Source organism: Dendrobates tinctorius, unplaced genomic scaffold, assembly GCF_039654945.1.
Source record: "Dendrobates tinctorius isolate UK_male_01 unplaced genomic scaffold, ASM3965494v1 ptg000024l, whole genome shotgun sequence".
Lineage (NCBI taxonomy): Eukaryota > Metazoa > Chordata > Amphibia > Anura > Dendrobatidae > Dendrobates > Dendrobates tinctorius.
This window is the reverse complement of record NW_027361692.1, coordinates 7,869,809-7,895,381: the sequence shown is the minus strand read 5'-3', so window position 1 is coordinate 7,895,381 and position 25,573 is coordinate 7,869,809. Positions and strand designations below refer to the sequence as shown.

Here is a 25,573-nt window from a genome sequence, read left to right as displayed (position 1 = left end):
AGGGTACTCGGTACCAAGCCGGTGTCAAGGGGGAATGTGTGTCACAGCAGTGGTGACCCGGTCTGTGGCCCTGGGCGCCCTGTATCAATGGCGGTGATGTTAATGGTGTAATAGTTTATTTGGATAGTTCGTGACGCCACCCATGGTGTTTGGCAAGTAAGATGTTGAGCCAACGCTGCATGCAGATCTGCTGGGACTGATGGTGTGGTGCAGCAAAGATGGTGTAGCTCCCCACAGGTGGAGCTGTAGTCCCAGGGCAGTGTAGGTGCAATGGATGAGGAGAGGCGCAGAATGGTATAGATGTTGTTACCCAGATGTGGCGGTGCTGGAATAACTGGAGGACAACAGAGTATGCGGTTCCAAAGCTTTACTCACTGTTTGAAGTTCACACACATGCCTGCCTCCGTACTGTGCTCTCCAGGCCAGGGCTCCAGCCAACCTCCAGGCCAGATAGGATTCTCCCTTCCACACTCCGCCAATATGTACCTTACTGAACGACTCCTCCAATACGCCTTTAGATGCGAAGCACTCCAGCACTTAGTTACCCTGGAATGCCTCTCTCTAGGTGTTCCTAGTCTCTACTTGTATGACAGACAGCTGTAGCCTGCTTCGGGGACTCCTCTCTGCATCCCGGCTCTCTATTCAGTTGCTGTTGTGTCCCAAGTCTATGATGGGAGCAAGGCGTTAGTGGCTCACTACTCCTCTGGTGTCTGTTACCGGACATAAAGATCCAATCAACCGCGGGGACCGGGCCCCGGCCTTTGCGCTCTGGACTGGAAGGGTTCTCTATCTTTCTTCAACCAGCTTCCCACTATCCTTCTATTCTCCTTTGATCCGATCTGTTCTATCTCTCTCTTGGAAGGTTAGGTTATCAATCTTATCAGTCTCTTTCTTTGGTCTTTCTCGTGCCAGCAGCCCAGATCACTGGGACCTGCTGCAGCACGTCCTTCAGACACCCATCTTCACTCTTCTCTCTCTCTCTCCAACTAACCCCCTAACTCTAACTCTTCCCACTCTTTTATATCATCTCACTCCACCTGCCTCCCAGCACATCTCGTGTTACGAAGCAGGGTTCCACAAGGGGTGCTCTGCTAATCCCCAGTCTGAAGCTGTTAGGTGGCCCCACTGAACTATCCTGTGTGTGGAATGCAGGTGTGGAGTGTGGTCAGGAGTTCCCACCTTACCTTGATGGTGGGGCACTACACCTTAGGAGAAGGTGCAGTACTTCTGTGGCGACTGAAGCCTCAGGGGTGCCACAGTAGTAATCTAAATTCTGGTACCATATGTATGCCATAAGCTTGGTATTGTTCCCGTATTTATGTAGTAGACTTAGTAAGCTCAGTTCAGCTCCCTTATCTCTGTAATAAGCTCTGTTCTGCTCTCATATCTCTGTAGTAAGGTCCTTTCAGTTCCTATATTTCTGTACTAACCTCGGTTCTTCTCCCATATCTCTGTAGTAAGCTCTGTTCTGCTCTCACATCTCTGTAGTAAGCTCATGTTTGCTCCCATATCTCTGTAGTAAGCGCCGTTCTGCTCCCATAGCTCTATGTAAGCTCAGTTCTGCTCCAATATCTCTGTATGAAGCTCGGTTCTGCTCCCTTATCTCTGTAGTAAGCTCTGTTCTGCTCCAATATCACTGTAGTAAGCTTGGTTCTGTTCCCATATCTCTGTAGTAAACTCATTTTTGCTCCCATATCTCTGTAGTAAGCTCGGATCTGCTCCCATATCTCTGTAGAAAGCTCATTTTTGCTCCCATATCTCTGTAGTAAGCTCCGTTCTGCTCCCATAGCTCTATGGTAAGCTCGGTTCTGCTCCCATATCTCTGTAGTAAGCTCAGTTTTACTCTCATATATCTGTAGTAAGCTCAGTTCTGCTCCCATATCTCTGTAGTAAGCTCGGTTCTGTTCCCATATCTCTGTAGTAAGCTCTGTTCTGCTCCCATATCACTGTAGTAAGCTCGGTTCTGCTCCCATATCTCTGTATTAAGCTTTGTTCTGCTTCCATATCTCTGTAGTAAGCTCGGTTCTGTTCCCATATCTCTGTAGTAAGCTCTGTTCTGCTCCCATATCACTGTAGTAAGCTCGGTTCTGCTCCCATATCTCTGTAGTAAGCTTTGTTCTGCTTCCATATCTCTGTAGTAAGCTCTGTTCTGCTCCCATATCACTGTAGTAAGCTCGGTTCTACTCCCATATCTCTGTAGTAAGCTCTGTTCTGCTTCCATATCACTGTAGTAAGCTCTGTTCTGCTCCCATATCACTGTAGTAAGCTCGGTTTTGTTCCCATATCTCTGTAGTAAGCTCGGTTCTGCTCCCACATCTCTGTAGAAGGCTCTGTTCTGCTCCCATATCTCTGTAGTAAGCTCGGTTCTGCTTCCACATCTCTGTAGTAAGCGCTGTTCTGCTTCCATATCACTGTAGTAAGCTCTGTTCTGCTCCTATGTCACTGTAGTAAACTCGGTTCTGCTCCCATATCTCTGTAGTAAGCTCGGTTCTGCTTCCATATCACTGTAGTAAGCTCTGTTCTGCTCCCATATCACTGTAGTAAGCTCTGTTTTGTTCCCATATCTCTGCAGTAAGCTTGGTTCTGCTCCCATATCTCTGTAGAAAGCTCTGTTCTGCTCCCATATCTCTGTAGTAAGCTCGGTTCCGCTCCCACATCTCTGTAGTAAGCTCTGTTCTGCTTCCATATCTCTGTAGTAAACTCTGTTCTGCTCCCATATGACTGTAGTAAGCTCTGTTCTGCTCCCATATCTCTGTAGTAAGCTCTGTTCTGCTCCCAAATCACTGTAGTAAGCTCGGTTTTGTTCCCATATCTCTGTAGTAAGCTCGGTTCTGCTCCCATATCTCTGTAGAAAGCTCTGTTCTGCTCCCATATCTCTGTAGTAAGCTTGGTTCTGCTCCCACATCTCTGTAGTAAGCTCGGTTCTGCTACCATATCTCTGTAGTAAGCTCGGTTCTGCTCCCACATCTCTGTGGTAAGCTCGGTTCTTCTTCCATATCTCTGTAGGAAGCTCTGTTCTGCTCCCATATCTCTGTAGTAAGCTCGGTTCTGCTCCCATATCTCTGTAGTAAGCTCTATTCTGCTTCCATATCTCTGTAGTAAGCTCGGTTCTGCTCCCACATCTCCGTAGTAAATTCCTTTCAGTTCCCTTATCTACGTAATATTCTTGGTTCCGTTCTCGTTTCTATGTAGTTAGCTTGCTTCTGTTACAGTATCTATGTAGGCAGTAAGCTTGGTTCTGCTCCCACATCTCTGTAGTAAGCTTGATTCTGCTTCCATATCTCTGTAGTAAGCTCTGTTCTGCTCCCACATGACTGTAGTAAGCTCTGTTCTGCTCCCATATCTCTGTAGTAAGCTCTGTTCTGCTCCCAAATCACTGTAGTAAGCTTGGTTCTGCTCCCACATCTCTGTAGTAAGCTCGGTTCTGCTTCCATATCTCTGTAGTAAACTCAGTTCTGCTCCCACATCTCTGTAGTAAGCTCGGTTCTGCTTCCATATCTCTGTAGTAAGCTCTGTTCTGCTCCCATATCTCTGTAGTAAGCTTGGTTCTGCTTCCATATCTCTGTAGTAAGCTCTGTTCTGCTCCCATATCTCTGTAGTAAGCTCTGTTCTGCTCCCAAATCACTGTAGTAAGCTCGGTTTTGTTCCCATATCTCTGTAGTAAGCTCTGTTCTGCTCCCATATCTCTGTAGAAAGCTCTGTTCTGCTCCTATATCACTGTAGTAAGCTCTGTTTTGCTCCCATATCTCTGCAGTAAGCTTGGTTCTGCTCCCATATCTCAGCAGTAAGCTCAATTCTGCTTCCATATCTCTGTAGTAAGCTCGGTTCTGCTCCCACATCTCTGTAGTAAGCTCATTTCTGCTCCCATATCTCTGTAGTAAGCTCGGTTCTGCTCCCATATCTCTGTCGTTAGCTCTGTTCTGCTTCCATATCTCTGTAGTAAGCTCGGTTCTGCTCCCACATCTCTGTAGTAAACTCCTTTCAGTTTCCTTATCTACGTAATAATCTTGGTTCCGTTCTCGTTTCTATGTAGTTAGCTTTCTTCTGTTACAGTATCTATGTAGGCAGTAAGCTTGGTTCTGCTCCCATATCTATGCAGCAAGCTTTGTTCTGTTCCCATATCTATGTACCAGCCTGTCTTTAAAGCTTGTCATCTCTGCTGCTTTATTGCAGCGGCCAGAGATAAGTTGGGCAGAGGTGGGCCACCACAATTCGAGGGCCACTGCCTTGTGATTGCCCCCCCCAGGCTGAAAAGTGCCAGCCAGCCCCTGCCGGTCATCAGGCCCTGATTGCTGGGATGGTGTCATGAAATTGGTCCTGGCCTTTGACAATGTACCCCTGCCTCTGTTGTGTATCTCTCTCACCTCTCCTTCTTGGTTGGGCAAGGCGGAAGCTTTCCCACTGCTGCTAGCATTGTCTGATGGAAATTTTTTCAACATATTTTCAACAAAGGCCTTTTGGTATAGCAACATTTTAGAAGACCTCTCCACCTCAGGAAGGAGAGATGGAAAGCTATCCTTGTAGCATGAGTCTAGAAGGGTTAACAATTAGTACTTTTTTTGGCCAAGATAAATATAACGCAAGGGTCACAGGAAAGACATTGGTACATAACGTCAGCCATATATGCCAAGGTCCCTACAGCCAACACTTCCCTTTCTCTGCTGTTGTAGTTCTGACCAGTGAGGCCGAATTAAGAGATTAGGCCCCCAAATAATGAGCGCTTGGAGAAAAGAATGTACACTGGCCATGAGAAAGTCACTTTTCGGTTTATTCATACAAGAATGCAGTATTTGATACCATTTACAGCAATGTAACTGAATGTAACTCATGTAGCCCCCCCTGTTACCCATGTCATGATGACTTTATTTACCATGTACCCAAAACATATATTTTTTTGCAGACTCTTGAAAACATTGAATATGAGATAAGAAGTATAAAATCCTTGAATCGGAGACTATAAGGCTACAACAATATAAAAACAAATTCTAGCAAAAAAAGGAAAAACACTAATTTCCCTCCTTTTATAAATGGTATAACCTTTTGCCACAGGGTCAGTTGGTGTCCACAAAGGAGCTACTGTCTCATGGGTCTAGTACCCATAAGGGGGCTTTCTACCTGCTTTGCCCATCCACCCTCAGTGTGGACAATCACTTACCCTGTCAGCAGTGGTTATCTGGGGTCTATGATACACTATGGAAGATTCAGCCTTAGATTGTTTATTTTAAACATACACTATTCAATAGCTTAAGTAATACATACATCAACACTTTTATGTCTACATAGAGCTATAAACAAAACAATAAAATTGACATGCAAGTCTGTACAATACCAGAAATCCATCCCTCTAGGCCACTAGACCAGTTGGCTGGATTTAAAAAGGAGAATGTGTTGCCCTAACAGGAATCTATGTTTGCACTGTTTTGCTTTAACCATTGGTCTCTAAGTTCACCAATTTTGTCTATACTGGCCCCGACCTGGAGATTGCTAGCAGGGTCAAAGTAATTGCAACAGGTGGGACCAATTATTTGACACATACCCCTTCTTTTGCATTCAGGTAATCTAGTACTATAGTATGTTGGTTAGTAACTATGATTAGTTTGTTTCTGTATTGTATTAGTTTCATTAAGAACCTGGAAAATCTGATCATCCAGGTAGTCGGTGGCTTCCACCAGCTTATCCCACATTTGTGGTATGAGGGGGTATATTCGCATTCTACTGAATATTTTATTTGTTATCACCATTTCTACTAAATGAGGCCTACCATTTGGCTTATTTTCTGCAACCCTTCTAAGCAAGGTTTGAATTTGGACTGCTGCTATGTCTATTTTACTATGAGGAACTATGAAAGTGTTAGTTTAGCAAGAGTGCAAGCCCCTCTTATAGCTGGGCTCACCCACCTATAGGCACGATGTCAGCAAACTACTGTAAGAATACTCTTTCTGGGAGAACACAAATGTGACCAGGAGTCTGTATACATTGGTATAAACTCAAAAGTCCTAACATGGCTTTATGGGCGCACCAAGTATTCATTTGTTTTATGTTTATACCAAATGTACATTTACCACTTTCTTTCCTTACTATTTTACTGATAGCTGCTTTTCAGCCTTCAATACCATCTTGGTACACGGTCTCATTAACCTGGGTCAAATCATGAGTGTATATCTGGAAGCAATTATTGGGGTCTGAAAATGGGATCCTAGTCCTCCCCCTGTTGACCACATTTCCAACTTCTGAATCATACTCCCACCACCACATTTGTACCTTAGGTTGCGTTATATTTAACTGGAACCAGGGATTAGCGGCCTATCCGACTATAGCCAATGAGGTAGATATATCACAAGGCACATCTTTTCACCAAAACTTAGATTGAGTCCAGGTTTCTTTGTGTATTCAGTGTGGTACATACCTTCCATGGCTCCAGAGGTAAGGCTAAGTACAGCATAGTCTTTGCAGATACTGGGCTGTGTGTACAGATCTAACAGTCCTTTTGTTTTTCTCCTTCCATGTCCTTGATAAGAAAAGCATGATAATAAGTTTGTTTTCCCAGTCCATATTTAAAAGTTTATCCAGTGTCTCTTTAGGGTGCAATAATCCTGCTACTCCCAGCAAGGTGATTAGTAGAACAGTCATTCTTCTGGTGAAGTGACCTTTCTGCAGTGACTGGCATGAATCCAGGTGGACTTTCCCTTAAGTTTCACTGAGGTGGATGTGGTCAGCTGGACTTGCAATGGGCCATCAAACTGTGGATCTAGGTTCCTTCTCACATGTCTGCATATGACAACCATTCACCTAGATTCAGCTGATTCACGTCTTCACTGGCATTAGGATCTATAATGAATGAGAGCACATGTTTATGCACCACATTAAGTCTTTTCTGCAAGGCCTTGACATAGCCTGTCATAGAACCATGTTGCATTTGCAGTATCTGTGGGAAGTAAAGACCCGTCTTTGGGGCACTACCAAACAAGACTTCAAAGGGAAACAAGCCTGTCTTTCTATTTAGAGTGTGTTTGACTGAAAAGAATGCAAGAGACAGGCACTCTACCCAATTATTTCCTGTCTCTGTCATGGCCTTTTGAATTTTTCAGTTTAAGTGTCCTTTTAGCATTAGCACATTTTACCGGATACTATTTCGGCCAACCAGAGAAGAGAGCTATACATACTAGAACATATTCAAACACTTCTACCTTGGGTAGTTGTATGCAGTCAATCTGCAGTCTCTGAACTGGTAGAGAGGCCTTGGTGTTGCTTTCTTTGGGACTTTTACTGCTTTACCTGGGTTGTGCACAGATGAGGCAGGACTGCACGAGTTTCGCGGCTACATAACTGAAACCAGGAGCGATCCAGAAGGCATCTACCATAGAACACATGTGACTTTTTGAGGAGTGAGTGGGGCCATTTGTTGCTTGCACCGTCACTGGGAACAGGGAAAACAATAAGTTATTCACTATTCTCTTGAATGGGAATAGCAAGTCATTTTGAGAAAACCCCTTTAACTATTTTTTGGTCATTATTTCATACCACCTTCAATTTCTAACTAGTGCATTTTCTAAAATGTTTACATTTTTATTAAGTCAGTACATTTTATCTTTTTTTTTTTTAAAGCCTCTGTGTGTTTTGTTTTAGGGTTCTGAAAGAACTGCACAATTTTCTGTTCAAGATTATGGTGGGTGATTATATTGTTACTGAATAGATTACGGTTTTAAAAATGGTTTGTAGGTACCTGTGTAGCCTTGTGAAAGGTGTCATATAGATTAATTAAAAGTACATTTTTAATACTTTACATATCTTTCATTAATTTCAGTGCAATGAGGCACACTCATAAGTCAGACAAAAGTGACATTGCTATGGCATCATGACACTACTATTTTGACTTTTTTCATAACCTTACAGTTCAACCAACATTTGATGTTACACTGGATACTCCATCTTTCTACATTTCTTCAAAGAAACTCAACCTCAGTGGTACAGTAACAGCAAAGTAAGTCATATAGTCAAATAATTTCCATGTCTGTCATCATATTTTTTACTCTATGTGAGGCTACGTTTACGGGTATTCGAGTGCTGTCCTTGAAAATACTGACATGACATGGATAGCACTCAAATCAATGTTATGTGATTGGGCTGTTCAGATGACAGTTTTTCAGTATTGAATGTCCACATGAAAAAAATGGCAGCATGCAGTAGTGTCTTCCGCATTTTGGATGAGACTCGCCTATTAAGGTCTATGAGGGTGCAAGAAAAATCGGATCCCATATACATCAGCCCCAGCACCTGTATATATCAACCCCAGCACCCCGGCGATCGGCATAAGAGGAAGAGAATGATGAGAGCTATATTAAAGTCAGAACAATGACAGTAGGTAGGGGCTTTTGGGTCTGTTACGCCCATCATCCGACACCTGGTGCCACTAATAACAGTGAAAGCAGGATCGGATGATCGTGGTATTCCTTACATCCGCCTGTGCTATAACTAAATAAATGAATGAAAAACCCGAAGTGGGTTTCCCCTATTTTCTTTAACCAACCAGGCAAAACTCGCAGGTGGGGACTGCAACCCTCAGCTGTCAGGTTCAGCAAGGCTGGTTATCATGAATAGAGGGGTCCCCACACATTTTTTTTTTTAATTATTTAAATAAATAATTTTAAAAAATGGTGTCAGGTCTTCCCACCCATTTTTGACAACCTGCCTTGCTAAAGCTCACAGCTGTGGCCTGGTATTCTCAGGCTTGTAAGGGTCATTGATATAGTCCCCCCCAACTTAAAAATAGCAGCCTGCAGCAGCCCAGAAAAGGCACATCTATTAGATGTGCCAATTTTGGCACTTTGACCAGCTCTTCCCACTTGCCCTGTAGCGGTGGCAAGTGGGGTTGATGTCACCTTTGTATCGTCAGGTGATATCAAACCCATTTCTTAGTAATGGAGAAGCATCTATAAGACACCTATCCATTACTAATCCTATAGTTACATGGTAAATAAAGACACAGCCAGAATAAAATCCTTTATTAGAAATAAAACAAAACACAGTTTTACTTTTTTATTTAGAAATAACATACACCGTTATACTCACCTAATTCCACTAAAGCCCTCGTTCTCCTGTAATAAAGCAAAAATAAAAAACAACAATATACCATACCTGTCCGTAATCCATGTGTGGGGGAGGAACACCTAGCAGACATCTTAATTGGGGTTTCCCCTTCTAAAACTAAAAAATGTCAGTGGAGTCACAGCACATAGGTGCAGTCACAAAAGGCTGTATCTCCCAGATCTTAAAGGCAGGAAGAGGGACATGTATTGTAGCACTTCCAAAGTAATTTTCCCCTATTGAACCCCTTAGTGTTCTCACCCACTACGATAACCCATTAATGGCTACCATAAAGTATGATACCAACACATTTTTCCCACAAACACCTGATACCCTCACAGTGAGTTTCTCGACAGTACCCTACACATATACAGCATGATTCCCATTTAGTGCCCACACACAGTGATGACCCCACAGTCCCCACCCATACACACACATTAAGATCTCCAGGGACCCCAACACTGTATGATGGCCCCTACTGTTCCCCAACACAGTATAATGGCACCCAAAGTAATTCCCACCACATGGTGGTCCCTACAGTGGAAAAGAGATTTGCATGTGGGCTGCTTTGGTTTGTAAGCCAGAGCAGATTTTCAGTCCCAGTCCGGCCCTGATTATATAGCACTATGTACTTACAATTGCTCATTTTGCCTTTGTACACATATTTCCCAGAGGAGCATTGCGGCTTTAGGTCTCATCTCGGCATGCTTAGCATGTCATTCTCCGCAAGGAGAAACAATACATCAGCCTTTGTACCAGCTAATTCTTCTATTTTCTCTGATCTATGTAGAAGCAGGAAGTTTCTTTTACTTGCATAAAGCATTCCCCTCTTCAAATCCTGACCCAACTGCTCTCTCTTCCCCCTGACAGTGACTTTTGCAGTGACTGATAAATCATACAGCTAAAATTGACCTCCTGATTCTACATAGAGCTTAGAAGGATTCAGCTAGTCAATTTTTAATCATGTGATGTTTAAATGGAAGAATTAACTAGGTAGAAAAGCAAAAGTAGCAAATGTAAGTGAACATTGCTATAAAATATGATGACTGCAATATATTAAGAGGATAAAAATTGATGATGCGAGTGCTTCTTTAACTTGGAGGTCAATAGCCTTAGTGGGGGATATTTTTATGTTTGACTATTGTTCCATCCTGGTTATTCCTCATTGGTGTCATTTTTATCTGGCATTCTCCTAATGTGCTTACAGAGTTTATCTCCTGTATTTTGATCTCTTCAGACAAAAATCTAGTGGTAATATAGTCCATTGAATATCGCCATATATATAGCACCTGGCAGAGTGTGTTACAGCTCTACACAATGTCCTTGCACCTCTGTAGTTCAGGAGGCTTTATCAGTAAAAGGCCTTGTAATAGTAACATCCATGCTTTGAATACTTCTTTTCTATCCTAGATACTTTTATGGCAAACCTTTAAAAGGAAATGTGACCATGACTGTGAGGCATGTGTATGATTCAGAACCTGAAATTAGCAGAACTTATCAGGTAGGTGCTCTGTCATCAGATTGTTTAGAATTACTGATGGCCATATAAAGCTATTGAACAATTAGGGAAACCTCCTATATGTTCAGACTTGCTATTAAAATCCCTACCTGGGAGATAAACTATATATAATAAAGCTGATAACTTTTCAGATTTTTCAAATTCAACTTTTCTATATTGTGTATGTAAATAGCCTCTTCAGAGACAAAGACAACAATAACTCTAGTGCTACCTATTGGAGGTAGCAACTCTAAAAGTCAACATGAGTTAGATCACATGAATAAATCATATAGTAAGACCCTTTAAGGACGCAGACAGATGGCCGTATAACAAGAACAATGATTGCATTGCGATACTCGGACTGGCTTGACCCAAGCGTGACTGACAGCTGCATAGAAATACATGCTGTCACGCTCGGGTTAGAAGAGCCGATGGCCAGTTTGAGCATTGTGATGCGAACGTCATCCGTGTTATACGGCTGTTTGACAACCCAATGAGTGGTTAAAATTGAATTTTAGGATTGCTACCCCCAATAGGTTGAACTAGTGTTCTAGTCCTCGCCTTCTATAAATGTATTGAATGGATTCTAACTCTTCTTACATCCATTTTGGGTCCTCCTCAAGGAGAAACTTTATCCCATATGCCCTTAATTGCACAGCCATTTATAAGCAGTAGGACATGTGTGGTATGCAATGGTAAACTATAAAGTTCTACATTGTAAAAATATTGTTCCTTATACAGAATTTTTATGAACGTAACACACACATTTACACCCCAATTCATTATTTGCATTTTTTAAGTCATCTTTATTTTTATCTTGGAGTATTAATTGCCAGTTTTGGCGCCAAATTTATCAAAATAAATTGAGATTCATGAATTTGGCACAAAGTCAAAGATGGGCCTTCTTGTCTTGAACTGGGTTTTCAACTTTTGGTGTCAAAAGTTGCATGTTGGTGTCAAAATTCGCAATAATTTTGCCAAATACTGGCATAATACAAAAATACATCAGGAAGAGGACTGGAGTGAAGATTTACCAAATATACGTGTGTGCGTTTATAGTGGAGTTTGAAAAAAATCCTGTAGCCTACAGTTATTATTTGACTTTTGGCCACCTTTACAAGACAATTGATGGAACTCTGTAACAAATAATTCATGGGGGGGCTCCATTTATTTTAATTTTTAGGGCCCGATTCATCATTATTGGTGTTTCTCACGCCACTCTAGTTGAGGGGATGTGCTAACTGGAGCGTATGACTGGAGTGAGATCTCTGACATACGAAACGCCACAGCTCGTCATGAACAGTCAAGTTATTACAAATATTAATGGGTTGTTTTCTTATTTCTCAGATCTCAGCGTCCACAAACTTCAGTTTCACACATCAAGAAATACAAACTTTACCGTCATGGGGATCTTTAATTACTATAACAGCATCAGTAGCTGATGAATTTACAGGTAAATATCTTTTGCGCCCTTCTTTATCAAATAGAATGAAATTTAATCTAGAAGATATTTATTGTTACTAGCAATAACAATTGCAATGGATAATGTTTTAACCCCTTAGAGGCATGCACAGTGTGTGATGAGCAATGGGAGAAGTGCCAGATTTTGCAAAGGGGGCAGCTGGAACATGTAGTTCGATTGACAGCAGATGGTAATGTCACAGTAGCTGAGGTGAGCTGCTGGACCCCTAAACACTTCCCATCTGTCCACAATTGTCAATAGCAGGTCTTTGCACTTATGTAGATGATATAGGACCCCCCAGGGGGAACTCCTATAGAGGTGATGTATGGGTATGAGGTGTTGGAGCAATCAGACACACGGGTGAACTTGCCACACACGTGTGAACTTGCAAGCATTACACGTTACTGAAGGAAATAACAGGTTACAGTGTGTCTGGGCTCCGATGACATATGGAGCCCAGTAAAGCACCTGATTTTTATGGATACATTGCAATTCTGTAATATAGGAAACTGTACATGACCCTGTAAATGATTAATAGCTGCTGTAAAAGAACGGATTGTACATGGATGACAAGTGAGAACAAAAATGGTGGGGGGAACAAGAGGCGCAATAGTGCCCTATCACTAGTGACACTAGAAGTATGAGCGGTATAATACAGTTCCACTCACCTATTCCAGTTGTGTAACCCACAACTGGCTTGAGAGCATATCACAGAATCAGCTGCTGCAGGACCTCCACCAACCACTCGCACGTGGAAAAACCTTCAGAAAGTTGTGGGAAGCAGGGTGTGTTGCAGTCCGCGCTGCCGAGATTCACAAATCACCTGGGATGCAAGATGTTGTAGCAGTGTACTCCTTTATTTCCTCCTACGCGTTTCGGCGCCCTTCCTGGCACCTTCCTCAGGGATATCAAGGATAGGTGCCAGGAAGGGCGCCGAAACGCGTAGGAGGAAATAAAGGAGTACACTGATACAACATCTTGCATCCCAGGTGATTTGTGAATCTCGGCAGCGCGGACTGCAACACACCCTGCTTCCCACAACTTTCTGAAAGTGAGAACAAAAATCGTACTTTTCTGAATGAAAATTCAACCAATTTTTTTATACTGCTATGTGACCCTAGCCTTAGCGGCACAATGGATGTAGTTCACAGTATAGGATACACGCAATGTTTTGCGTATGATCAGAGGTTTCATCTCCTTGTAATGCAGCAGGGTTAGGGCCTTCCAAGGCAGCTGGAGTACAGTTTACACTACTTGCTGTTGGTGAAAAGTACATTCCAGATAATAATTTGTTGAAGTAGGGATCTTCATGGATCGGCTCCCTGTATCAGCTCAGTAGAAGTATGGAGTTGCTCATGGGTTTGGGCGCTACAATTCCCTATTGCAGGTGGTACAACAAGCAAAGTTTGTGGCGCGGAAGTCACGTTGCACTGGTTCCTGATGGAGGCACATAAAAAGACCAGTATGCAGGAGAGCACTTGTTCAGCCTTATCTTTCCTGATTATATGACGTTTCTACTCCTTTGTGGAGGTAACTATTTGGAGAATGATATCCACTCAGCATGGACTGGACTAGTTCTTCCTTCCTCTTCCTGTACTGTAGATTTGTAAAAAAGAAAAAAGAAAGGGTAATACACACATATATACACACATATGGTGTCGGACTGGGGTGCCAAGAGAAACCAGTAACTGACTTTGGGGGGCCCACTTTTCACCTGCATGCAAATATTACACTGCCGTCGTTCACAAATTTACCTATATTTCTATACAGGGTGGGCCATTTATAGGAATACACCTGGGTGGGCCATTTATATGGATACACCTAAATAAAATGGGAATGGTTGGTGATATCAACTTCCTGTTTATGGCACATTAGTATATGAGGAGAAAACTTTTCAAGATGGGTGGTGACCATGGCGGCCATTTTGAAGTTGGCCATTTTGGATCCAACTTTATAAATGGCCCAGCCAGGTGTATCCATATAAATGGCCCACCCTGTGTAACAATAAAGTGGGTAGTTTGGTTAATGAATGATGAGATGCTGCATTTTCTATACAGAGTGAATCAAGTGAATTATGCCAAGTACTGTTATACAGTGGGGTTGGGGACCCAGACCTGCACTGGGGCCCACCGAGGGATTCCCCTGTTATCCTATGGGCCAGTCCAAGCCTGCACATATATATATTGTGACAGGGTCACTGGCACTGTATGTGAGGGGAGATATGTATCAGGGAGATTGCTTTGATCTGTGATCTAGATACCCGTAACTTTTTCTTTTCAGCATGATATGTGCTGAAGGAGTTAAGCAGCCATGTTATGGGTGGGTTTTTAGGTGAGTGGGTAAGAGATGTGTATATATATATATATATATATATATATATATATATAGTGCTGTGCAAATTAATTGGGACAAAGCATTTTTTTTAAGTAAAATCGTAAGTTGGTTACCAGTCAGTGATTCAAACCAGTTTTAACTGCTTTGAACAGGTGTGAGTGCCTGTTCAAAGCAGTTAAAACTGGTTTGAATCACTGACTGGTAACCAACTTACGATTGTACTTAAAAAATTGCTTTGTCCCAATTAATTTGCACAGCACTGTATATACATATACAGTACATGTATGTATATATATATATATACACACACACACACACACACACACCTTTACTGGACCATAATGTGTAACAGGCTAATTGGTAAAAAAATAATAAGTTCAATATATACATAAGTCATTTATTAGAGAAATTAGGTGGTGCATTGCTCCGCTCTCAGAGCTAGTGAACGGAAATGATCCAACTGAAAATGAGAAATGGCATCAGCTATATAATTTTTAACATCTGGTACATGTTTAGCAGACAGCCACGCATTCAGTTGCAGGCCACGCAACACCAAATGTCTAGTCAAATTTACTACTGGGGGAAGATGCTGATAAACTGTTAATGAATTGTACCACTTCAAAATTATCACAACCAAACTTAACAATTTTGTATCGGAACAACGCTCCCCAAATTTCAATTGCCACCACAATGAGGAATAACTCCAATAATGCCATGTTATGTACAACACCTTTTTTCTTTCATTCATCTGGCCATGAACAAGAAACCATTTACCCTGGAAATAAGCACCGAAACCATGTGATCCCAATGCATCAGTAAGCAATTCTATTTATGAACTCTCTCTCCACTCCTCCAAAAAAACCGACTTTCCATTAGACTGATCCAAAAAAAGATGCCCAAATCTTCAAATTGGCTCTGTGATTGGCCAACAAGTGAATGAAATGAGTTGTATTCTGGACCACTCTTGTAGCATTACACAGCTCCTGGAAAATATTTGCCCCAATGGCATGATACAACATGAAAAATTGAACTTGCCTAGGAGTGACTGAAGCTTCTTCAAATGCACCTTCTTCCTCTCCTGCATTCCATAGCCACCGAGTCTAATTCAATTCACAAAAAACTAAGAACTGTAGATGGACATTCTTTTTTTTTCAGGCCTAGGGGAATATCGAAATTTGTAGACACCTCCTTGATTGTTTGCGAAAGAATGGAACAAACCGTTGAATCAGCTGGCACCACATACAGGAAATCATCAAATAATGCAACACTGACTGTTGACCTGCCTCCCTCTTGACAACCCATTCCACAAATGTACTAAAAGCCTCAAAGTATGCACATGAAATGGAGCAGTCCATTTGCAGGCAGCAGTCCACGTAAAAACTTCCATCCCACATACAATCTAACATACTAAAACAATTTGGATGTACAGGTAACAGGCAAAGGCAACCTCAATGTCTGCCATGGCCATGAGGGCCCCAAGTCCACATTTTTGCAACCAGTCCACTGCTTTGTCAAACAGCACATTAGATGCCGAACAAACCTCGTCGCTGATCCCATCATTTACCAATTGACATGCTGGAAAAGACAAATAATAAATCAGTCGAAAGATATTGTATCTATAAATAAATATTTGCATGAAAAAAATATAAGCAATAAAAGTACACAAATTTGGTATCGCCGCATCTGCAATGACCCAACCTATTACACTCTCCAACTAGTTAACCTCTTTAGTGAACACCAAAAAAAAATAAAAAACAAAGCAAAAAACAATGCTTTGTTATCATGCAGCCAAACAAAAAGTATAAAACGCAATAAAAAAGATGGATATAAATAAACATGGAACTGCTGAAAACGTCATCTTGTCCCACAGAGAACAAGCTGCAACACAGCTTCATTAGCGGAAAAAATAAAAAAAAAAAGTTATAATTATTTTTTCTATAATATCATTTTTATTGTGTAAAAGCAATAAAACATAAAAAAATATAAATGAGGTATCGCTGTAATAGTACTGACCTGAAGATTAAAATTGCCTTATCAATTTTACCACACACGGAACAGCATAACCCGGTCCCCCTCAAAAAATTCCAGAATTGCAGGTTTTTGTTCATTCTACTTCCCAAAAATCGGAATTGAAAGCGATTAAAAAATGTCATGTGCCCGAAAATGGTACCAATAAAAAAAATCAACTTGTTCTGCAAAAAACAAAACCTCACATGACTCTGTGTGCCAAAATATGGAAAAATTATAGCTCTTAAAATGTGGTGATGCAAAAACTATTTTTGCAATAAAAAGCGTCTTTTAGTGAGTGACAGCAGCCAAACATAAAAACACGATATAAATTTGGGATCGCACCTACCTGAAGAATGCAGTTGCAAAATCATTTATACTGAACGAGGAACAGTGTAAAAAATAAATAAAACCAATTATTCACCTGCTCTTGATTTTTTTTTATTATGCCTCCCAAAGATCGCAGTAAGGCTTGGCGCACATTTATCCTGCGCTTACACCAGGGTTTCCATGTAAATCTCTGAAATACATGATTCAGACAGAACCTCTTGTGAAGATTCCCTATAATGAGGCACATGGAGGCACAGTAGACGCCGTCTGACCTTTCTTTGATCCGGCGGTGTCTGTCTTTTTAGGATTGCCATCTGCCACAGTTTTGTGCACTTCTGAAAAGGACACCGCTCAACAGAGGCCAGATGGAGTCGAGAGAAACTCTGCTGCTTCATTATAGTAAGTGGATCCCTCAGGTGTTTCATCTGAATTACGTCACTCAGAGATTTAGATGGAAATCCCAAAGTAAGCTCAGCGTAGAGCAGCAGATAACTGTGATCCCTAATGTTATGTAAAGTGTTCCCAATAAAAGCTTCCACTTAATCCACAAAAAAGCAAGTCCCCTCTCAGGTCTGTCATCTGTTAATGGAAATATAGTGGGCTTCCACATTACTGGCAGTACAAAGGCTCTAGAAAAACAAAATAGCTCCTCGCCCCAAAAAGAAATTCAGCAAATTCTGCACTCCCAAATCCAAATGCCCCCTCCCTTCTGAGCCCCAAAGTGTACCTAAACCACATATTGTGTCCACGTTTGGCATTTCTGGAGCGATGAGAGCCTGCCTAACTTACGGGTGCATGTCTCCAGAACCACGGACTGGGCATAACGTACTGTTGACTGCAATGAGCCGGTCACTACAGTGTACTGTCACTACAATGGCAGTTTGCATTTTTCACTTGTCAACATTCATTGCTGCTTGTTTCTGGAAAATACCCATGGAGTCAAAATCGTCAACGCAGCTACAACTTTACAGGGGTATAATTAGGGGTTCTCTATATGGAATCCTCAAATTCTTCTAGGAAAATCTGTGCTACAGAAGGCAAATGGTGCTCCATTCCTCCCAAGTCTTTGTGTCTGGCTTAGTAGTACTGTACAGCTACATATGGGGTATTGTGGGACAAATTATGGTGCCATTTTTACTCACTTTTTGTGTGAAAATGTAAAATCTGTGGCTACAACTAAATTTTGGTGGGAAAAAAATTAGTTATTTTTTCTTCATTGCCCAATGATATAAAATTCTGTGACACACCTGTGGTGGCAATATGATCACTGCACCCCCCTAGATTCATTGAAAGGTGTAGTTTGTAAATTGGGGCCACTTATGGGAGATTTCTGCTTTTCATGGGCTCTCACAGTTGGTCATGGCACCTTCAAACCATAACAATAAAATCTGGCTCTCCTTGCCTTCTGAGCTTGGCACTGTGTATGAAAAATTTTTCCCGAATACATGTAGGGTATTGGGGCACAAGATAAAATGGACCTCAGTTTGTTGCAAAAAAATTCATATTGGCCCTTAGAAAAATTAAAAACTTGGGGCTAAAACAACACTTTAGTGGTAAAAATGTAAATTATTCTTCCTTCACCGCTCAATGGTATAAAATTCTGTAAGGTACATGTGGTGTTAACATGATTACTGCACCCCTAGATGAATTCATTGGGGAGGGAAGTTTGTTAAATGAGTTCACATATAGGGGGTTTCTGTTGTTCTGGCATCTCAGGGGCTCTGTCAATGTGACATGACACCCTCAAGCCATTCCAGCAAAATCTGATCTCCTATACAGCACCTCTTCCCTTCTGAGCTTTGCATTGTGCCTCAAAAGGAGTATTCTCCCACATATCAGGTATCAGCGTACTCAGGAGAAATTGCATTACAAATTGTATGGTGCAATTTCTCCTGTTACCTGTGTTTGTACTCTGTTTACCCGGCATTACTCTGCATATCTCTGCTTTAACCTTTTGCTCCTTTCCCTCTAATGAGCTGGAATGCTGTTGTCAGTTACCTGTGTGGATGCGGCTCAGTTCCCGGCTCTGCTGCGTAGCCTTACATGCGTGTGTGGCTCCGCTGTGCTGCATCACCACCTGCTTGTGCGGTCCTTGGCTGCCGCTGTGGAAAGCTATCCGTGCGTTGCAAGGTCCTCTGCAGTTGTGCATGACTTACCACGTGTGTTCAAGCTTGCAGCCGCTGCCAGGTGACCTTTGCATTGCTGATTTGTGCCTAGCTGTGCTTAGGGTGCACGCGGCCACACCTCCCCTGCTTCTATGAGGAATGGGTGTGTGCTAGAAATGCTGCTCCAGCCTAGCGCTGTGAGGCAGCTCCTATATAAAGTTTCCCATCCCTGTGGTGCATTGCCAGAGCTTTGCATCAAGTTTCTGAGTCTTGTTTTGTCTGTTTGGTGTTCAGCACCTGTCCTGCCTGCCTGCAGTTCTAGGTGAGCTGATGCCTTTGTAACAATCTGCAGGTACTGATGATGTTACCACGGATCAGAGACAGATCAAGAGTTAAAGGGTTTATTTACAGGGGATTGACTCTCTACGCAGGGAGAAGCAATGGGGGTTAAAAGTGACAGGGTAAATGGTAAAATGGCAAAATAGATAGGGAAAACTATGAAACAGTTATGCAGAGTTGAAATGGCTAAACAGGAATTCTTGTAACTTATTAGTCTGGTGAAAGCTTGATTCCTGGGTCTCTTTCTCCCACTTTGGCATGGTCAACAGCGGCGCTTGAAGTCTCTGTAGTCTCTCCTCTGGGTGAAGCCGGGAACTCCTGGGTTAAAGCAGGAAGCCGGGAGACGCTGTGGAACTGAGTCTCCCCTGCTCTAAGTCTCTGTATGATACACTAACAGTCTCTCTGCAGGAATGATGCTGTGCACACTGGAAAGTCTCTCTGTCACTCTTCGAGGCTCTGTCATGTCACCGCGGGCACCGGGGCAGCGCGTTCGGGTCACTGTCTCTGCACTCTCAGGAGGAAAGCCTCCTCCGGTCAGAGCGGCTACCGAATCCACATACTCACAGACAGCGCTTTCTATAACTCGTCCTTCAGTCCCAGTCCTCTGACGGGGAGTTCTCTCACTCCTGGAGCACGGAGCTGCAGCCTGCTCTCTACGTGATGTGCGCTCCTCTGTCTCTGGCGTGCTCTGCTTTCATGCCCTCAGCCTGCTCAGCTTCCGATCCATCGCCCCTTCTCTTCCCCCACTGCCCCTTACAGTCACATGGTGCAGTCGGTCCAGGTCAGCAAGTCTTCCCCCCCGGCAACCCTGCTGTCCGGCTATGTGGTTCCGGACACGGAGCAGAAGAGGTAACCCCCTTCTGGCTCTTCCTCTTCACCCCCTTACATCTGTTTTCCGCCTGCTCTGGGAGCAAAGTACCCAGATCCATTTCTGTTCAGTCTTTTGTGAGGAACGGGTGGGCCGCTGCCACCAAATTGTGATGGACAGCGGACCCTGTGCCACCAATAGGTCACGATCCCACCACCGACACGGGTTTGTCAGCTGACGGAGGGACGTGACGCACTGCCGGCAAACGGCTATCACAGGCACAGTGGGGGCTTATCTTAGTTATCCCACCACAGGCACCATGTGGCAAAAACACAGCAAGCTAATCTTGCTCTAACAATTTATTGCAGGGGGTATTTTGGATGCCCCACCACTGCTAAAAACCTTCCAAGAACTGCGGGGATTTATGTATATCCCACTTTCTCAGTTCCACTTTGGAACTCGCAGCTCTCCGGCACCCACCTTGCCCTCAGGTCAGTCAGGGAACTGCACATAGGATAATTAGTCGCCGGATGGGCTGCTTGTTGTGCACGGGCAATTAGACTACTGCAGTAAGGGAATTATCAATGCTGTGGCCTCAATCACTCATTCAGCAATATAAGACCCTTCTGTACTGCCAGCTAGCCTCGCCAGCTGCGCACACTACGCTGCCACAAGGCCACACTTTACTTAATCAAAGAGTTAATTAAGATGGTCCACGGCAAACCCCTGAAATTAGTAGCGATTATCTAAAAAAGGCATATAGTTCATTCTTACAGCATGGAGACAGAGCTAATAGATTTTATAATTTATTCCCAAAAGATTGCGGGCAGTGATTACATAGATAAAAGTTGCTATAAAGTTGAGACATTACATATGTACAATACAAATATAACATAAAGGGGATTAAAAAGACAGAAAGTAACACTCACATGTGCTTAGTCGGTATCAGGCAGACCATGTGACTGGGGAGAGAAGGCGGAGCCACATATCTCCACTCATCTGGGTTCTGGTCAGCATGGACGCTGTAGCTCCCACTCACTCATTGTAAGGGAGGGGTGCCTTATAGCCCAGGGTCTGTGACATCATGAAAGGGGCAGTCTGCAGAAGTTCATCCCCCCTTTCTCCAAGTTGCCAATTAACTAAAAAACTTATGATAACCATATCACAACGAGGGAAGCTCATATCAACACACTGAGGGCTTCATAGGTTGTAGTTCATCGAATGTAATAAAGCAACATCAGACATGCCATACTTAGTAAACTACATTTGGGAGCAATCCATATCTCAGGTTGTGGCGGTGATAGAACTTTGCAAGAGCCACCGTAGGGAAGCCGGGTCTGCGCAGATCACAGAAATGTCAGTTTCGTTTTTCTGTCGCGATCGGAGTCCATGCTAGCCTATTTTAATATCTCTCATAGTTTTATTTCAGACACATGTCCCAGAACACAAAGGACTTCCTTTAGCTTAACTAATTAATTAACATTCCTTTCTGTGGAAATGGGCCAAATGCTATAGGGGAAGTGTCCTATTACCAGTGCGGACACAGGCTGTTAAGGAGGGGGAAGGAGGGAAGCTGTAGGAGCTGACAGGCTGAATTTCTCATCACTGTGAAGTGGAAGATTTCTAGAAGGTTCTACAAACATCATAATTTATAGACATTTTACAATACACCTCCCCCTTTTAGAGGGCGCTACGGAGGCATTACCTCTTGGTAATCGGCCATGCGCACCTCAGCGGGTTCGCCCCGGCGGGACAACCCATCGGCATTTACATGTTTGCTGCCCTTTTTGTGTTGTACTGTAAAGTCGTACTGTTGAAGGGCAAGGCTCCAGTGGAGCAACCTTCCATTGGTTCCGGACACTGTGTGCAACCAGCTCAGAGGGTTGTGATTGGTAACCACCGTGAAGGTACGCCAGTACAGGTAGGGCTGCAAACGTTGCAGTGCCCATACCATGGCCAGACACTCCTTCTCGATGGTCGAGTATGCCACTTCCCTCTGCAAAAGTTTCCGGCTCAGGTACAACATGGGGTGCTGCTGGTTCCCCAAGTCGACCTGGCTGAGCACCGCACCGAGGCCAAACTCGCTGGGGTCGGTCTGTACCAGAAATGGGCGACTGCTGTCGACTGCTCTCAACACTGGAGAGTTGCACAGGGCTGCTTTCAAAGCTTGGAAGGCCGCCTCACAGTCATCTGTCCAGTTGACTGTTTGGGGTAGCCTCTGCTTGGTGAGGTCAGTCAAGGGTTTTGCAAGGGTGCTATAGTCCTGCACGAACCGCCTATAATACCCTGCAATGCCCAAGAAGGACTTCACCTGTTTCTTGGTCCTGGGGGTGGGCCAGGACGCGATTGCGTCCACCTTTTCTGGCTCCGGACTCATGGAACCCCCACCTACCCCGTTCCCTAGGTAGTGGACCTCGCTCATGCCCATCTGGCACTTTCCCGGCTTGATAGTCAGGCCTGCCTGGTGAAGACGCTTGAGCACCTCCTGGAGATGCTGAAGGTGTTCCTCCCAGGTGGAACTGAAGATGGCGATGTCATCCAAGTATGCCACTGCGCACTCCTCCAGTCCCCGGAGCAGGTGGTTGACCATCCGCTGGAAAGTGGCAGGGGCATTTTTCATGCCGAAAGGCATGACTGTGGACTCATACAGTCCAAAGGGGGTGATGAAGGTGGATTTCTCCTGCGCCTCAGGGCTCAGGGGAATCTGCCAGTATCCCCGACTCAAATCCATGATGTATATGTACCTTGCTTTTGCCAACCGCTCAAGCAGATCCTCGATGCACGGCATCAGAGGTTGTGATGGCATTGAGCCCCCTGTAGTCCACGCAGAACCGGGTGGTTCGATCCTTTTTAGGCACGAGGACTACAGGTGGGCCCACGTGCTTTTTGACCGTCGAATCACCCCAGCCTTAACATCTCCTCGATCTCTTGGCGCATGACTTGCTGCACCGCCTCAGAGATCCGATAAGGTGTTTGCCGTAGTGGGGCGTGATTCCCGGTGTCCACCTCATGAACCGCTAACTCCGTCCTCCCATTTTGGTTGGTGAACACGGCCCAGAAGAGTTCCAGGGTTTCCATCAACTGTGACCGCTGGGATACGGTTAGCAAACCAATTATCTCCATGTCCTCAATGGACCCATTGGCCTTGGCTTGGGCCAGCATGTCCTGGAGGGATCTTCCTCCCCATCCTCGGGCAGGTTGCAGACCGGTAGGACGCAACCTTCACGCTCGTGGTGCACTTTCAGCATGTTGACGTGAAAGGCCTTGCGCCTACCCCGAGCATGGTCAAGTGTGACCACGTAGGTGACCGGGTTGAGCTGTTGGTGGACGACGTATGGGCCTTCCCAGGCTGCCTGAAGCTTATCTGCTGGTACGGGGACCAGCACCCACACCTTTTGAACCACCTGGTAGGTCCGCTACTGGGCGTTCTGGTCGTACCAGTGCTTCTGGTCAGCCTGAGTCTGCGTCATATTGTCTTACACCAACTGCGTCAAGGTCTGCATCTTGTCACGGAAGCGCATGACATAATCCACGAAGGACACTTCTGTGGGCTTTGGCTCATCTTCCCAAGATTCTCTTATCAACCCAAGGGGTCCCCGGACTCACCTGCCATACAGGAGCTCGAAGGGGGAGAACCCGGTCGAGGCCAGCAGAACTTCTCTGTAAGCGAACAGCAGGTGTGGGAGGTACCGCTCCCAGTCACGCCCTTGGGTCTCAATCAGCATGCGGAGCATCTGTTTGAGGGTACCGTTGAAGCGTTCACACAAACCATTAGTCTGTGGGTGATACGCACTCGATACCAGGTGCTTCACCTGCATTTTCTCACAGAGAGCCTCCATTAGGCGAGACATGAATTGGGTCCCTTGATCGGTAAGCATCTCCCTGGGAAATCCTAATCTTGAAAAGATGGTCACCAGTGTGTCAGCCACCTTATCCGCCCTGGTTGAAAACAGAACCGGCTCTGGGGTCACCTCTGGTTCAGTCTCTCCTGTAGCAGAAGAGGGTCCAGAAGACAGGGCGCTACCTGCGATCTGGGCACTCTGACTGTGTGTGACAGCTGCTACGTATGCTGTCTCCCTGGGGATTTCTACAGGCTCACCAATCGGCGCTGCCATAGGCCCTACCTCCCCATCCACCCCCAACACTTCAGGAGCAGTGCTACTTATGGGCCAGTTACCTTCCTCGTTGGCACTGGTCAGTTGCATGGCATTACCTTCCTCATGGTCCCCATGCAACTCCCCATTTCCTTGAGCACCGTTGCTTGCTCCTTCCAGGGGTTCCTCAGCCATCTCACTCAGCAGAGTGACGGGGCTGAGCACTTCGGTACCTGTGGACACATCTACCGTTTCAAAGAAAGGGTTAACAGGTTCAGTCGGCACAGATACATCATCATCATTCCTAGGAAAAGAATGGCTATCAGGTTTCTTTGGTACATTTACATCACCATCAGCATCATTTCTGGGGAAAGAATGGTTGTTAGTTGCATCATTACTCATCAAGTCATTAGCTGGTAACACATTCAGTTTCCCATCATCACCATCATCATCACCAGGGTTAACGTTACCCTTATTATCAGACTGGGGAGAGGTGTCAGGGACGTAGTATGCAACCATCCTCCCCAAGTCAGTCCCCAATAAAACATCAGTGGGCAGGTTTTCAGACACTCCCACTTCCCTCAACCTGCTCCCAGCACCCCAATCAAGAAAAACCCGGGCCACTGGCAAGGGATAACGGGTGCCTCCAATCCCGGTGACAGTCAGGGTTTTCCCCTCAACAAACTCTTCAGGGGCCGCCAGTCCAGGACAGATGAGGGTTTGTTCAGCCCCGGTGTCCTTGAGGCCTGTAGCAAGAACACTTGAACAGATTGAACGTTGTCGTCAATCCTCCCAACCACACCTCCCACCAAAAGAACAGAGGCGTTGGGCCCAGAGGCCTTGGCTGGGGGATTCTTCGGCTTTTCCGGATAGGCATGACGGAAGTGACCAGTCCGATTGCAGTTGAAACACAGGCGACTGTCAGTAGTAGGCCTGGTGTTGGCAACAGGGACAGGGCCTCCGGAGGGACGGCTAGCTGGGGCACTGGGGTTGGATGCAGACTTACCCCCTCTCCAGCTGGTGGTGACTGGCCTCCGCATCTCTGGCTTCCGGTTGGCCTAATAGTTGTCGGCGATCTGCGCCGCTTTGTCCACATTCGGTGGTTCACGGTCCAGGATGAACTGTCGGACCTCAGCTGGGCAAAGATGCAGGAACTGGTCTTTGATCATCAGGTCCCGTAGCTGCTCAAAGGAATGAATCAACGGACAGTCCATGGATCCACTGGTCAAAGTGGGTCCTGAGTCCTTGCACCACATCACCATAGCTATCGTGTGGGCCACGTTGGAGGTTCCGGAACTTCTTTCGGTATACCTCAGGTGTCAGCTGGTATTTGGCGATCAGAGCCTGCTTGATGGCACCATAGTCGTCTTCGTCTTCTGACGGCAGAGAAGCAAACGCCTCCAGAGCTTTGCCTTTTAGCCCTGGGGTCAAGTACCTGGCCCTTTAGACTTTATCCAGCCGGTACTGTCGGCAGGCTTTCTCAAAGGCTCGCAGAAACGTGTCCAAATCCCC

At 44.6% G+C, this 25,573-nt stretch overlaps 1 protein-coding gene across 1 annotated transcript in view; it reads left to right on the top strand.

The window, feature by feature from the left end:
• LOC141084548 (CD109 antigen-like) overlaps positions 1-25,573 on the top strand; it is a 202,241-nt gene that overhangs the window by 45,168 nt on the left and 131,500 nt on the right. The window contains exons 6-9 of the mRNA XM_073569326.1: positions 7,627-7,666; positions 7,894-7,981; positions 10,495-10,585; positions 11,930-12,035. Of these exons, the coding sequence (XP_073425427.1) occupies positions 7,627-7,666; positions 7,894-7,981; positions 10,495-10,585; positions 11,930-12,035 (325 nt within the window). The remainder of the gene's footprint in view (positions 1-7,626; positions 7,667-7,893; positions 7,982-10,494; positions 10,586-11,929; positions 12,036-25,573) is intronic.